At 41.4% G+C, this 16,732-nt stretch overlaps 1 protein-coding gene across 7 annotated transcripts in view; it reads left to right on the forward strand.

The window, feature by feature from the left end:
• Nucleotides 1–16,732, forward strand: part of RYR2 (ryanodine receptor 2) — a 749,501-nt gene that overhangs the window by 192,747 nt on the left and 540,022 nt on the right. For all 7 annotated transcript variants that reach the window (XM_053207799.1, XM_053207801.1, XM_053207802.1 and 4 more), the window contains exon 2: nucleotides 9,201–9,320. In XM_053207799.1, coding sequence (XP_053063774.1) covers nucleotides 9,201–9,320 — 120 coding nt within the window. The remainder of the gene's footprint in view (nucleotides 1–9,200; nucleotides 9,321–16,732) is intronic.

Below are 16,732 nucleotides of genomic sequence, written 5' to 3' on the forward strand. Positions count from 1 at the left end.
ACGGGGCTCGAACTCACGGACCGCGAGATCGTGACCTGAGTTGAAGTCAGCCACTCAACCGACTGAGCCACCCAGGAGCCCCAGCCCATCCATGTTTTAGAAGTGTTGCTCTATGAGTAGTGGATTTCAGTTGCTTTCTTCACTGATATGCTTTTCTTTTTAAAGTTTTTTTGATGTTTACTTATTTTGGGGAGAGAGAGAGAGATACAGCGAGACAGAGACAGAGTGCAAGCCTGCAGAGAGAGAGGGAGACGCAGAATCCGAAGCAGGCTCCAGGCTCTAAGCTGTCAGCACGGGGCCCGATGCGGGGCTCAAACTCACGAACTGTCTGATCATGCCCTGAGCGGAAGGTGGATGCACGACCGACTGAGCCACCCAGGCGCCCCATTGATATGCTTTTCTAGCAGGTATTACCTGGCATTCTCCAAGAGAGTTGTACCTCCTGGTAAACATCATCTTGCCCTCTTTCTTAAAGATTATGATTTTGGGGGGCAATAATCTTGTTTACACCAGGCCTGGAGCTCGCCTGAAGGCCCTCTACAGTGATCACAGAGATAGACCTTGTCTCAAGTGCAAATTTGCTCGTGTTTTTCAATTAAAACCTTTCCACACAGACGAAGGGCACAGAGTTTCTCTGTCATATGAATTCTTTTTTTTTTTTTTTTAAAGATTTTTAAAATCTTTATCTATTTGAGAGAGCGTGCACACAAGCAGGAGAGGGGCAGAAAGAGGGTAGGGTGGGGGTGAGCAGAGGATCTGAAGCGGGCTCTGTGCTGAGAGCAGAGAGTCTGATGCGGGGCCCAAACTCACAAACTTGTGAGATCATGACCTGAGCTGAAGTCGGATGCTCAGTTGATTGAGCCACACGGGCACCCTATCATAGGAATTCTTTAGTGTGAAAAAAGGCTAGCCTTCTGGCTGAAATATTCCCTGTAATCATTATATTCATACAGTTTTTCCCTCTGTGTGGATTCTCTGATGTCCATAGAGATAATATGAGGGCTCTTCCTTATTCACTGCATTTACAACATTGCTCTCCAGTGTGAACTCTCTGATGTTATCTAGGGACAGAGTATGCATTAAAGGCTTTCCCACAGAAAGAAGGTACTCAGTGTGTCTTTTTTTTTTTTTAAACCAGTGTGGATTAAAAAAATGTACTCTTAAGGGCTGAATGATGACTGAAGGCTCTTATACTAAGAATATAGTCATAGGGTGTTTCTCCATTCGAATTTCCAGATGGGCATAAAGGTTAAATCTGTGGCGGGGGACCCTTCACTTTATTTATAGGGTTTCTCTCCAGTGTGATGATTTTTTTTTTTCGGTTGTACAGCTATAATTTATTCAATAGTAGCTTTCTGGTTTCTTTTCCTACAATCTGTCAGCAAATTCTGCCAATTCTACCTTGCAAATATACTATGTTCAAGTTGCTATGTCTTTAGTAGGTTCTCAATTAAACATAGGTGGCCTGGGCTTTGCATCCTTGTGATAGGCACCATTTGTGTTGGCATGGCTTAGTTAAACGGCATCCATACCCCAACATAATGGTTCAGATTTCATTTACCACGATAGCTTATGAGTAACTGTGTCAAATACAGACGTCACTGCTCACTCTTCGGTGTACGAATCCCCATCAGATAGGTACCAGACGCACAGCATGATCAGTGACCAGTCATGTGGCTTCTTCCCGAGTCCGTGGGGATCGGTCACCACCCGTGTGTTCTTCATGCTCTGCAAAGACCGTAGGCGTGCAGGTGTGTTAGTTACGTCCTCGTCTCCCTGTCATCAAGGCATGGGACATTTCGCGAACATGGGTGAGTGGGAATTGGCTAACGGAAATGGAGGTGCGGTAAAGAAACGAAAAGTGGGGAACCTGGAAATGAAATTCGCATCGAACAGAAGAGGAGTTGTAGATGCTGAGTCTGAGTGTGGGAGTGCAGACACAGCTGCCACTTGAGAAACCGTGGATGTGCAGCCAGAGGGACCGAGCGGAGGCGAGCTTATCGCCACAAATGAGGAATGTGGTTGTGACACAGAGGATGAAGATTGTTGCCGAGGAAGTAACACTGGCAAAGAAATTCACATTAGAGGAACTCTCAGAGATATTCTAGAACCCTGAAGATGCTGGAGAATGAGCCAAATGTAGGAGTGAGACAGTTTGCTGAGACATAGAGGGGGGTGCTCGTTCCACAGGAAGAATTACATAACCAGCAGGATAAGGCAGGCCCCGTTCAGACTGCTCCTGATGAGTGTTTTACAAAGAACAAAAATACTTTAATTCTCAGTGTTCTTAATGTTTAAAATTATAGGGAGCTAAATATTTTACTGTTTTTTTTTTTTCCATTTCTCTGTACTTTTATAACTGGTAGAGTTTTTAATGTTTGGACCAAAATTTTCAAAGGTACAATCGTAAATAGTTTCCCCAAAGATTTGCTTTGCGCAGTCATTTTTCTGGTTGTACCATTGTGTGAACTGAGGACTATCTGTATTTTTTACACAAATGACTGTAAACTCCGTGCAAGACCAGAAATATGGGCTTCTTTTTTTTTTTAATCGTCTCAGCTTGTTTGCTCTGATAACCACATATTTGCTGTAAGAAAAACCAATAGTATAGATAGCATTTTATTTAGCCAATTGCCACAAAAGCTAGAAGTGATGATGACGTCAAGGAGACAGACCAGTGACCGCTTATCACAGTTCCCGGAACATAGGAAGCACTCGATGAATGTAACATGTATCTAGAATTTGCTCACTTCCGACCACCTCCACTGCTACACCCTGGTCTGGATCACCTTCATCTCCTTGAATGGCTGAAGTCACTCCCCTTAGATCCTTCTGTTTCTTTCTTGCCTCCCTGTGGTCTGCATTTAGTACAGGACCCAGTGGCCCCCATTTCCTTAGTAGAAGCTAAAGTTCAGACACTAGGCTCAAGGTCTCTCAAGGTGTGGCCCCACCCACTACCTCCCACCATCTTCCCCCTGACTACTCTGCTTCAGCCCCAAGGACATCCCCCTGACTACTCTGCTCCAGCCAGAAGGATGTCCTCTGTTTCCTTGAACATGCTGGGTTCAAGGTCTTTCATGGTGTGGCCCCACCCAGTACCTCTCACCATCTTCCGGCCACAAGGCCATCCTCTGTTTCCCTGAGCATGTTGGGTGTTCAATGAACAGGACTTTCATTGTCCATCCCCCCAGGCAGTGCTCCTCCTGAAGATAGTCATGTGTCCATTCTCCTTCCCTGCTTCAAGTCTTTGCTCAGAATTCATCCCCTCAACAATACCTGACAGTTTTGTTCATATTTTTATGCTTCCCACCCATAGCAACACTCCTGATCCCCCTTACACAGTTCCATTTTTTTTCCATGGAACTTTTTACCTTTAATACGATTGACAAATTGACTGTGCTTTTGTTTATTGTCCCTCTTCCCCTGCCAGAATGTAAGGCTAATGAGTGCAGGGATCTTGGATTTTATTCAATGATTTATCTCAAGCACTTAGAGGATATCCTATCACATATATCCTCGGTAAATATTTATTCAATGACGAATGAATGTTTGAAAGAAGCTATTGATGTTGTTTGGTAATTATTTCCCATTTTGTACTATTTCAGCACTCTTGGCAGCATTTGTTAGAGAAATCATGTCTTATTTACTCATCACAGAATTGCCTGGAATGCAGCATTCTGGTGCTGGCTCCACCCCCACCCCTCATCCCTGCCTGCCCCAAATAATCTCTGTTCTTTTTTTTATTAAAAAAAATTTTTTTTTAATGTTTGTTTATTTTTGAGAGAAGAGAGACACAGCACGAGCAGGGGAGGGGCAGAGAGAGAGAGGGAGACACAGAATCTGAAGCAGGCTCCAGGCTCTGAGCTGTCAGCACAGAGCCCGACACAGGGTTTGAACTCACAAACTGTGAGATCATGACCTGAGCTGAAGTCGGACACCTAACCGAGACTGAGCCACCCAGGCGCCCCAAATAATCTCTGTTCTAAAGAGTTGTCAGGTCACAGGAAGACTACAAGAGCATTTAACAAAAGGAATTCAATCCAGCATATACTTATGAGGCCTTCACTGTGTCTACATTGGCTGATGCGATTGCCTCGGTTTTCATTAAAGAAGTTATTTGATTGGACACCTGGTTTCTATGGAATTCAGTCTGCCCTGCTTGACCGTAGGATACAAGGCATGTAGTCTTTTGAGTTGGAGCCAGTTGTGGAAAAATTATTAAGACATAACTGAAAAACAAAGACCAGTTACAGAAGGTCTAGACCTGGATAAACATTTCAAAATGACAAGCATTGTAAGCATCTAAGGAAAACACCTGGTGTGATGTGAGGGACTTTTTAATGACCAGGGTGTGAAGAACATTTTTTTGACTTTTCAAGGGGGCAGTATGTTTGATTTGCTTAGATTGTATATGAAAAGAGTTGTAATTGAAGTTTTATTATGTTTATTTGGAAATGGGGAAATTAGGGACTGGACTGCTTTTTTTTTTTTTAATCCAGTGATCTCACTGGGTTTTATATCGATGCTACGAATGCTTATGACACATTAACATTTGTCACAGATATAGTAGGATCAGCAGTTTTCCTCAAATATTGCCCTTTTTCCTGGCTGAATATAACCAGAAAATCACCTAATGGAATCCTGTAATGCTGTCTTTAATTGGAAAGGTAGGATCTTACCTTGGCAATTCTAAAAAGCATCCCTATCTGTCAGCATGGTAGCGCTTATTCATGAGCTAGTATAAAGTGGATTAAAATGATCATTTACTGAGTATATTTTCCCAGTGCAGTGTTAGATGCTGTAATTTAATAATTACATAAGTGAATGCATAATGACAACTAAAGGGAATACAGTGGTCTAGGAGCCCAAAACAAAGGAAGTGACATAGCCTGGTGGGTGGGGGAAGGCTCACCTCAGGAGTGGGTGCTTGAGTTAAGTAAGATTTGAAAGATAAATGTGTCTTAACTAGAGAGAGATAAAGGGTTTAATAGCATGTGCAAACTCCTGTAGGAATGAAGGAAGGTTGGCCGGAGGAAGTGTTGGGCTGGCACTCTTCTGTGCAGTGTGGAGCCTTGCACACTAAAAGAGTCTTTTGGTGTTTTTCCTTAGAGCAGCGGGAGGCCATTAATAGATTTGAAGCCAGGAAACATTACAGTTGGTTGATGGTTGTGTCCTCAAGTTGAAGCGCCGTTGGATGGGAATTTGCAGTGTGGAAAGCTATTCAGTGGGTTTTGAGGATGACTAACCAAGATGGTAGCTGGTGTGGTGAGAAATGGATGGATTTGACGTAGAATCCATAGGACTTGGGGATTGTAAGGTAGATATCACTCTCCCAGAAGCGCCATTTATCTTCATGAAGTTCATGAAGTTGCTCCTAGAATATTTGTTTTTTACAGTTTCATATTTTCAAAATTTGTGAAAAAAGAGGAGTAGTTTTGTTTCTTCAAGTTTGTTTTATATAAAATGGGAAATGGTGTCAGTTCAAGTGTTTCCAGGAACAGGCATGATACTCGTATCTCATTATTGTGCTAGACATTCACGGTTAATGAACAGACTTTGAAATTTTAAAAAATGAGATGATAGAATATGAGCAGAATGCACTTTTGTAGTGTTTTGATTATGGCAGATGAGTTGCTGTGAGTTGAATCAAAATTTGTTGCACTAAGTCCTAGGAATGAGACATGGGAACTCAGAAAACCAAAAATACCCAAAGGCAAATACTTAAGGAGGATTTTAGTTGTTATGGGCTCGGGCGGGAAAAGTGATGGTCACAGTGTGCATTTAGGCAATCGGGTACACCAACGGCACCTGCAGCTAAAAGGTAAAGGTCAGTGATGAGAGTTAGGAGCCTGGACCTCAGGACCAGGTAGCAAAGACTAATTCCGAAGCCTTATGACACAAGAGACACCCTTTCACTATAGCCTTATTGTTCTGTTACCTTAGCAGTATTAACTTTCTAGATCCCATCAGTATTAGGCTGTGCTTGGTTTGTTCTTGGAAAAGAAAATGGATTGTGTGTGTGTGTGTGTGTGTGTGTGTGTGTGTGTGTGCGCGCGCGCGCGCGTGTGCGTACCTATATCCTTACGCACACGTGTATGTCGATAAAAACCAGATTTACTGCACATGGGTTATAATAAATAAAAAAGCTACTTATTGAGACTTCTCAAATGCATAGTCAGTAGGCTCTCAAACCACAGTGGTTCTGGAGAAAAATTATGCTTTGAGATGAATGGTGGGTAAATTAAAGGGAACTGGCAGGTATTTATGAATTGGTCTTTGGTCCATCCATGCTCAGTATATTTTACTTTCTGCCAGAAAGGAACCCTGTGCTTACTGGAATATAAAATGAAAACAGCTGCCAGGTAAACTGGAAAAAGCCTCAAAAGTCAGGCTAGGTTCTGTCATTCAAAGTGGAACTGTGATCTAACGTTGTAGCAATAGCCTCTCTCCTTGGTAGGGTGGCCAAACTCTTTTGAACTTAAGGTTGCTTCATGGCCAGGCACTCCATCACAGTGTTAAGGCACTAGGTGGAAGGGAAACTTTGCATGAGTGAGTTAGTTTTATACACTTAGTAGGGTAGTTCATATATTATTTAAGTTGGTTCCTTTCCCTGATATTTTGGTATGGACCACATATTAATGAGCACCTTCACATGTACTCTCATTTCTGGTTCTGTCCAAAGTATATGTACTTGTTTTAATATTCATCTGTTATTGATTGCCTTCAAGCTCTTCTAAGAGACTACTCACGTGTCTCCTGGGATTTATATGCTTTCTGGGACCCGTTTGGGATCCTAATTCCTCGGATCCACTAGTTAGAAATAATAGGTTCAGCCTCACCCAAGACCGATAGAACCGGAATCGGCATTTCAGCAAGACTCACAGGTGCTAAGATGTGCATTAAAGATTGAGAGGTACTTTTTTAGATAATGATTGTAGTAAAAAACCAGTTGAGCCTCTAGAGGCAACATGGGGCTGAGGACTTTTAGATTCAGATCAGTTAGGTTTAATGATCAGTTCCTAGAACTAGGTGTGATCAGCCCTCTGTCTGCAGCAAGTTATTTTGAACCTCATTGTCTTCATCTGTGTATTTGTGGATAATCTTTATATAATGAGATGTGGAGAATAAGTAAGTTAATGCCAGGACTGACATAGACTGTTCTTTTTGGTAAATATGGTGTGCCTTCTTTTCTTGTGTGGCTTACTGAATAGCACTATTATTCTCACCTATACCTTTCCATTTTCTTAGTCTCATTCCCAAAGTGTCTTTAATGAGTGCATCAAAGTAATTATTTACTAAATTGGTACTTAGATAGACTCCGACTTCCAAAGGAGCCCATTTTACCCAAGAGTGCAGTTTGCATGCTGAAGTTAGTTCCAGCGGGTGTGAGTGGGTCCAGATAGCAAAAGGCTATGGGGATTTGGTAAGGCACTGAGCACATCAGCACAATTCAGGTCTTTGTTATGACACTGCCTCTTTGGAAAACACAATATATCTTTGATTTTGCAGATTATATAACCAACAGAAACACTTCATTATTTTTATTATAGCCATGCTGAGCATGAATTAATATTCAGATGTACTCATTATATGAAAATAATGCTATTTTTTTTTAGCAGATGACTTTTAAGTTGTAACAGTTGAATGTTCACTGGAAATTAATGGGCACCTGGAGGGATAGTCGGGAGGAAATTATTAAGAAATTGGACTTTGCCTGTGACTAGAGCTATAGGCCAGTCATTAGATATTGCTTCACCATATAGGAAATAAAGCAAATGCATAGGATTATAAAGGCTTTAAATGCAAATTAGAGTTGTACTTTTCCAATCGATACAGCAGATTCTTTGGGTTAACCCAAATGGCTTGTCTTCTGCTTTTGAATTTTTATCACAGCTCGTCACCCCCCACTCTGCCATTTTTCCCGGGTGAGGGTCTTCTAGGATATACTTGTTTGTTCCTTTTCTCAGACTCTAATTAAAAGGGTCAGTGAGTATATCCTTTTACTACTCTGTTAAGTGTCTCGTTGCCTTGTGTTTGAAGTGTCAAAATGTAAGTGGTTAGACTTGTTAGGTATTTGCTACCTAGAACTTGTTAAGGTGAGATATTTTGTTTAAAAATGACAGTGGTATCAGGCACCTGGGTGGCACAGTTGGTTAAGCGTCCAACCCTTGATTTCAGCTCAGGTCATGATCTTACGGTTTGTGAGATCAAGCCCTGCATCAGGCTCTGTACCGACAGTGCAGAACTTGCTTGGAATTCCCTCTCTCTCTCTCTCTCTCTCTACTCCTTCTCCTCCTCTTCTACCACCCTCCCCTACTCGAGATCCCTCTCTGTCTCAAATAAACTTTAAAAAATGATGATGGTGTCTCCCATTTATTGTCTATTTAGTGCCTTTTTCAGGTCAGTCATGGTGTGACTCCATTACCTTATCATCTTAGAGATGCAATACTTTGTCTAGGATCTTCTAACCTGTGCATGGCAGAGCTGAGATGGGAATCCAGTCATGGCTAATTCTCAGGCCTGTGTTTCTTGCAGTCCTCATGTTGCCTACACGGAGTCGTCCCATTTACCATCTTCCCCCTTGTATAACTTGTCCTGTAAGGCTGCTTAGTTAATTGGAAGTCAGTGTTGGGTTTCACAGGACTGAACTAGCAAATCCTCTCTCTGTCCATTTCTAAGCAACCAGGGGTCCTTTCAAACGTGGACAAGTAGCCGGTGTGTGGATGAACTGGGGTGACTTTCTGGGTTGGTCCGTTCTTGACCTGTTTTCCTCTGCTGGTTTTGGAGCGATGTGTGTGCCTGCTGTTGGAACCCATGTCGTTCTTGATGATTCGTGATGTCCTAGGCGTGTGTCAGGAAATTTCTTTGTAATTTGGATGATTAAAGCGGCGTGTAAGAGTGCTAACGTGGAAATTTTGTATTTTACCTTTCCTCATGTGGGTTGCCTCTGGGGATCAGCAATGAGAGTGAGAGAACTGTTGGCTGAGTTGAGTGGCTGCACCCTCTTTCTCCTGCTGCCCCGTTACCTTTTTTTACAAGTAGACATTCTCTAGGGATTGACTTGTGGGTCTTTTTGGCGAGTTGTTGTTCCCTTTGTCTCTGCTTTTTAATATGCACTAAAGTAATAGTGTCCAAGATCTGAGTTAGACCACCTCGTCATGTCAGATCTCTAACTTTTTCTCCTTTTTCTCTTTTTGCAGGATGATGAAGTGGTCCTACAGTGCACCGCGACCATCCACAAAGAACAACAGAAACTGTGCTTGGCAGCGGAAGGGTTTGGCAACAGACTTTGCTTCCTGGAGTCTACTTCGAATTCCAAGGTGGGATAAAGCCCTGGGAGGCTGTTCAGATATTGGGGTTTTACTCATGGCAGTCAAGTTATTGACGGGCCCTCTGTAATTGCCTGTGGAGCAGAATAAACGAGAGGGGGTGTGGAAGATGTTTTGACTCTTCACGAAGCAAGTTTCTAGCTGGACCCCCACTCTTTGTAAGGAAGTCAGATAGGATTGTTGGCAAGAATCAGGCAAAGCCCTTGCCCCCGTCGTGGTGTTTATATCCTCGCGGACAAGTAAACGAGTAAATAAGTGGTGTGATTTCAAAATGAAGCACTATGGAGAAAGCGGAGTAATAGGGTAGAGATTAATGGGGCAGGGACTCCCCCTTTCACAAAGGGTATTTGGGGAAGGCTTGCTGAGGCAGTGACATTTGAGCAGTTTGGAGTGAAGTGAGAGAGTAAGCAGTACTAAGTACTCTGAAACATTCCAGAAAGAGGAACCAGGTGATGCAGGGGCCCCTGGTTAGGAAGAGGAGTTGTCAATGGGGCCCGGTCGTGGAAGGCCTTCCAGGCCACAGCCAGGAGCTGAGGTTTCTCCCTGGGATGAAGGGAGGCCATTGGAGCAGGTGAGTGATGCGATCTGATGTAGACATTGCCAAGATCATCCTGGCTCTCGTGGGGATTGGAGGGTGTTGAGAGAGCAAGCATGGAAGCAGGGAGATGGTTGGAAGGTGTCTGTGGAAGTCTGGACGGGAGCTGCTGGGTCTTCGGACCACAGAAATGGTGAGGGATCTGGAGGGGCAGATTGAGAACTTGCTTTGGGGACTCGCACCATGTGCTGAAAGATTAGGTTGTGTCGAGTAAGGGAAAGAGGAAATGAAGATGTCTCGTGGGTGGGAAGTCAACCAGAAATTGGTCGGTGTAGTCGTTTTTTGCGTATTACTTCCTGACATCCAGAACCCTTTGACGGGCAGTCTTACTCCATTGTTGTGGTAAGAGTGTGCATGGCTGTTGCTCTCAAATTCACTGCACAGGGGAGGATTTGGAAAGCTAACAGAGGCCGGGTCCCATGCCTAAGATGCTCGCCGGGCCTTGACAAAACAGTGTCAGGAACGATTCTTCCATGCTTTGACCTTGGCCATTTGACTTCAAATGCTTCATTCTTTCCTTTATACCACAGCACTTCTCTGGTGAAATAATTATAATTCTGTGAAATAATACTGAGCACTGTGTACACATGATTCGTTGATAATAATAATAATAAATTACAATTATTATAATTATTAAATTATAATTGAATTATAATAATTAAATGTTAGTAACTTTACTACCATTTTAATAGTCAGTAACAAAACGTGATCATGATGCATTTTATAGCTCTCCATAGATTTATTTACTTATTTTTAAATGTTTATTTATTTATTTTTGAGAAAGAGAGAGTGAGCAGGGGAGGGGCGGAGAGAGAGGGAGACAGAATCCCAAGCAGGCTCCATGCTGTCAACACAGAACTGGATGCGGGGCTTGAACTCATGAACCATGACACCATGACCTGAGCTGAAACCAAGAGTTGGATGCTTAACCGACTGAGCCACCCAGGTGCCCCTGTTACTTAGATCTGTTTTAATTTTACAAGTGTTTATTCAGCATTCTCTTTGTATTAATGACTGTGACACTTGTCAGTCGTGAAAAATGTTCTTCTTAAAAAGAAAATATTAAGCATTTTAACATTTAGGATGTTCCCTGTGGTTTCTGCTATTTTGTAGTGGCTGGAACCAGGCACACCATTTAGTTAGCTGGTTCTTGATTTTTCCCTTGTGTGGAACACAGTACTGGCTATTGTTTTCTTGTTCCTTTAACGTAAGAGCTGGTTTCCAGCACCAAAAATGAATGCTTCCTACTCGGTAGTGGGCATCTCATGTGGCAGTCAGGGCACTAATCCATTTAAACTGGTTACTTCCTCGGAGGCATGCTTAACTATCTCATTGTTAACTGATGACCTAGTGAACTGACCGCCTGAACCTTTTTTTATTGTCATTTTGTTTTATTCTTCGCTCGCTCGTGTATTTGAAAATTTGCCTGAAGGATGAGATACTGAGGTTGTTCATCAAGCATAGAATGAAGTAGCAATTGAAGTCCAATAAACCAATTTGAACTTTTTTCTTTAACTTCTTTTTTTTAAATCTTTCTTAATGTTTATTTATTTTTGACAGAGAGAGAGAGAGACAGAGAGAGAGAGAGAGAGAGAGAGAGAGAGAGAGAAACAGAATGTAAGCAGGGGAGGGGCAGAGAGAGGGAGACACAGAATCTGAAGCAGGCCCAGGCTCTGAGCTGTCAGCACAGAGCCTGATGCGGGGCTCAAGCTTACACGCGGTGAGATCATGATCTGAACCAAAGTCAGATACCAAGCCAACTGAGCCACCCAGGCGCCCCTTAAGTTCTTACAACATAAGTACAGTCTTACTTGAAAACCTGCTACAATGTCAGGTTTTTGTTTTGTTTTTTTTCCCCATGTTTCCATTTGCCTTTGTTTTCGTATATCTTTCCTGTACTTTTCTGCCTGCTGAAATCCTGCTTGTCTTTCAAGAGCTATTTCAAATAGTCCTTATTCTGGGCTGCTTTTTCCCAAGTTCCTGAATTCTCTTCTCTGTGCTTCTTAAGTGCTTTGTTTATACTTCTGTTTTGTTGCCCAGTGGGATTCATTCTGTATAATATCTGCACCACTTTCTCTCCCTGACTATATCCATATGTATGTATGCTCCCAGACACATAGACCAGCTTCTGAATTCCCTGAGGACCAGAGCGTATTGATTTATTTTCTTAACTCTTAACTGCTCGGTAACGAGCACAGTGCCTTGACCTAGTAAGTGATCCACAAAACTTAGTGGACCATTAAGTTTGAGGGGAGACCGCTGATCTTAGGCCAATTATATTTTTTATAGACTTTTAACTTTCAGTAATAATGGAGTCAAAGCTCTGGATCTCCGTTCGTGTTTAAAGTATGTAAGCCTGGGTACAGATGTGGTTTGTGCAGATGTATCTGGTTTTGACTTTCATTGGTGGAAAATGGGAGACGGTCCATTTTCCCCCTCTCGAGTTTGTTGTCTCCTGTATTGATTATAAAAGTGGAGAGAACAAAGTTATCATTGGCAGTGAGCAAGGAGTCAGTCACTGTAAATTATATATGCGTTCCTGGAAATGATCCCAGAAATGTCTTAAGCTGCAGAATCTTTTAATCAAAGACAGGGCTTTCTTTTCCAGAAGACTGTTTCATGCTGCTAGGATCTCTCTCCATGCTGATTTCTGCCTGAAAGAGAATGGCTCGTAACTGCAGCATAGGTTTTCCTGAAGAACATGCAAACGTCACATCTGATGCTACCTCAGTTTAGTCATTCCTAAATTAGAATCACGGATATTTACTGCACATTCTTTATATAAATGACTTTTCATTTTCTTTATTTTACGATTGAGAAGTCAGGCTTTTGCTTTTAGGAACCCAGTCACTTTGAGATAGACCCACCTGCTCTCATTCAGTTTGAGGGGAAATGAGAAGCTCTCAGAGAGGCAGAGGGTTTCATCTCTGCGAGTCTTTACGTAAAAGTAGGCAGAGCTTGGAAGAGAGCAGAACTTCACGTACACACACAACACAGTGACACGTTACTAGGTGACACGTTATCCCCCCATATGTGTTGGGACATGAATGACAGGAAGTGGAGGAAAGACAGCACCATTTCTGTCGTGTCCGAAAATCAGTTACAAGTACTCATGGAGAGCATAGTGGGCCAGTGTGGAAACAGCAGCTGAAACCAAGAGGGAGCAAAGGAGATATGGTAAGAACGGGTATTTCTGGAGCAATCTTGGCCCATGACTTTGGAAGCTAATCTAGTAAAACCCCTTCCAGATAGGCCTTATGTTTTTTTTAATAAATATTTTTTTACTGTTTATTTATTTTTGAGAGACAGGGAAAGACAAGGCACAAGCAGGGAGAGGTAGAAAGAGAGGGAGACCCGGAATCCAAAGCAGGTTCCAGGCTCCAAGCTGTTAGCACAGAGCCCGATGCGGGGCTTGAACTCATGGACTGTGAGTTCATGACCTGAGCCGAAGTCAGATGCCTAACTGACTGAGCATCCAGGCACCCTCAGACAAGCCTTACTTTGAGAATAAGCTTTTGAGAATCAAATATGGATTGAGCAGGGTGATAGGGGCAAAGTACAGACAGGGATCAGGTAAAAGGGAGGGAGGGAAACAGCCACCAGATCTCAGAAAAGAAAGGCTGTGTTTTAAATACTGGGTAAAAACAGAAGAACAAGTTTCCTAGAGCCGTGCCGCTAGAGAAGCTGACCCATTCTCCTTTTGTCCAAAGAAGCTCCTTCCAGCCTTATCTGTTTTTCTGAAATGTTTTTGTTACCTGTAGACATAATTCTGCTCCTGGTTGGTGTCTCTCTTTTTATTATATATTTATAAATATATAAAAATATTTCTATATGTTATTTATTTCATATATGTTCTTTTATAGAATTATTTTTATATTTAATATAGAAATATATGATATATTGATATATACTATATTCATATATTTAAATATATAAATATTTACATATAAATTATTTTATATATAAATTGTATATAAATTACATTATATATACATATACGCATAAATGTATAGTGCACACATATATTATATGTGTAATTATACCATTTATGTCATGTACATAAAATTATGCTATATGTAAAACAGTTATATAAACACATAATTATATAAGTTACATGTAATTTATATATTTGTATTTATATAAAGATATATGTTATATATATATGTATATATATATATACATATAACTATACTTTATATAAAACCATATGTGTGTATATATACATATATAATTATGTGTAATTTATAATAATGGGTGGAGTAATCTAGTTTATATTTCTTTACATAGTTATTTGAAGTTACCTTTTATATATTATATATATATACAGGTATATATGCAGATATATATATATATATATATAGATATATATGCTTTTATATGTTAAAGAGACAGAATAAAGAGCAGAATAATTTTAAGTCAGGTCCACCAGACTTAAAACTGTTACATGATGTTTCAAAATGAACTAAAGAAATTCAGAGACAACAGCATAGATTATAAACTCAGAAAAAAGGTGAGTAGAGAAGAGAAAGATTTGAAAAGAGCTGAAAGATCACAGGACTGAATTGTAAATCACAGACACACTAACTTTTGGAAAGGACACCAGAGCGTATAAACCCATGGTAATGCCTTAAGAGTAACAGAAGAGGGAAAAGTGAAAACCTGTTAAAAAAACAAAACAAAACCCAAAACTAGAGGAAAGAGATGAAAGCACCTGAGGGGCTTCCAGGTTCTTGCCCAGCACGTAAGATGCTTGGCAGTTGCCACTCTGTCCTAACAATAAGTAAAAAGCTGGGCAAACTGAAAAACCAACAACGCTTCTTAGACCCGTGAGGCAGTGAGGTCACAGGGCAAACTTCTGCCCCCAAATCGGAGAGAGCGACAGGCAGGTGCACAGAATCACAGCTCACGTGAGCACTGACCTCTAAGGAACCGGTGCCTGATGGGACAACCTGAACTGAACTGATGAATCGCCGGGGGCTCCGTGTGGATGGCTCTAAGCCTTAGAAAATCCCGGGGCCCCACACTTTTGGGAGTTTTCCCTCCTGGGGCTCCCCCCGGTTCTCACCGTGAACATTGGAGGAAAATTCCCTGGTGCTTCTGCCAGGGAGAGGGAAAAAGAACCGTTTTGAGATATTCCAGAGGATGATGTTTTTAACAAGATATGCCCTCTGGAGAACTTGTTTTACCAGAACTCTACCTGCTGCAATTATGTCAGTGACTGACCTACCCAGGGGAAAGGAAATTCCCGACTCCAGCCCACCTTAGCCATCCCGTGCCGCCTAAGAGGGGGGAATACTGAGAAACTTGTGAAATTCGCAGTCCAGAAGAACAGGCTCACTGAAAGACTGAGACCTAACAACAGAACCAGAAAACACTTCCTCTTCCCGTACCTTACCAGCACGTTACTAAAGGCTTGTTTACAGCAATTCCCTTTACCCAGTACCTCCTGTGTGGCTCTCAAGAAAAAACAAACAAACAAACAAACAACCCAAGTACTGAAAGGCAGTAAACACATTTGGAAGGGACAGAACAGGGATCAGAACCAGACTCCGATATGGCAGCAGTGTTGGAATTACCAGACCAGGAATTTAAAACAACTATGATTAATATGCTAAAGGCTCCAGTTCATAAAATAGACAGCCTGCAAGAACAGATGGGCAATGCAAGCAGAGAGATGGAATTCAAAGAAGGAAAAAAAGAAATGCTGGAGCAGAAAAACACTGACGGAAATTACGAATGCCTTTGATGGGCTTATTATTAGACTGGACTCGGCTGAGCAAAGAATCTGTGAGTTTGAGGATATCTCCATAGAAACCTCCAAAACTGAAAAGCAAAGAAAAAAGTTGGATTGGAAAAAAACAGGACAGGGGCGCCTGGGTGGCTCAGTGAGTTGAGCATTCAACTTCTCTTCAGGTCATGATCTCAGTTCGTGAGTTCGAGCCCCGCATTGGGCTCTGTGCTGACAGCTTGGAGCCTGGAGTCTGCTTCAGATTGTGTGTCTCTTCTCTCTCTCTCTCTCTCTCTCTCTCTCTCTCTCTCTCTCTGCCCCTGCTGCTGTCTCTCTCTGTCTCTCAAAAATAAAAACGTTAAAAAAAAAAAAAAGGACAGAATACCCAAGAACTGTAGGACAACTACCAAAAAATTCTAGAACCATGATGAAAGGAATAGAAGAAATATTTGAAATAATAATGACTGAGAATTTCTGCAAGTTATTCTACAATATCTAACCACAGGTCCAAGAAGTTAAGACAACGCCAAAAAGAGTGAATGCAAAAACCCCACTACACGTAGGCATATCATTTTCAAGGTACAGAAAATTAAAGATAAAGAAAACATCCTGAAAGAAGCCAGAGGAAGAAACACTTTATACCTGTAAAAGGGCAAAGATAAGAATTGCATCCAATTTTTTGGAAACTATGCAAGAAAGAAGGGAATAAAGTGAAATATTTAAAATGTTGGGAGGGAAAAGCTATCAACCTAGAATTCTGTATCCTGCAAAATTGCCCTTTAGAAGTGAAGAAGAAATGACTTTCTCAGACAAAAATTGAAGAAATTTTTTGCCAGTAGACCTGGCTTATAGGAAACATTGAAAGAAATTCTTCAGCAAGAAGGAAGCTCAGAAACTTGAGTTTACATAAAGGAAGGAAGGAAGCACTGGTGAAGGTAAAATTAAAGTTTTTTTATTTTTCTTATTCTTAATTGATATAATAGATAAAAGTTTGTTCAAAATAGTAACAGCAACACTGTATTTGCCTATGTATGCTTATGTGTAAGTGAAATGAATAATAGCATTTCTACAAAGGATGAG

The sequence above is a fragment of the Acinonyx jubatus genome, chromosome D2 (genome assembly GCF_027475565.1).
Source record: "Acinonyx jubatus isolate Ajub_Pintada_27869175 chromosome D2, VMU_Ajub_asm_v1.0, whole genome shotgun sequence".
NCBI classification, from domain to species: domain Eukaryota; kingdom Metazoa; phylum Chordata; class Mammalia; order Carnivora; family Felidae; genus Acinonyx; species Acinonyx jubatus.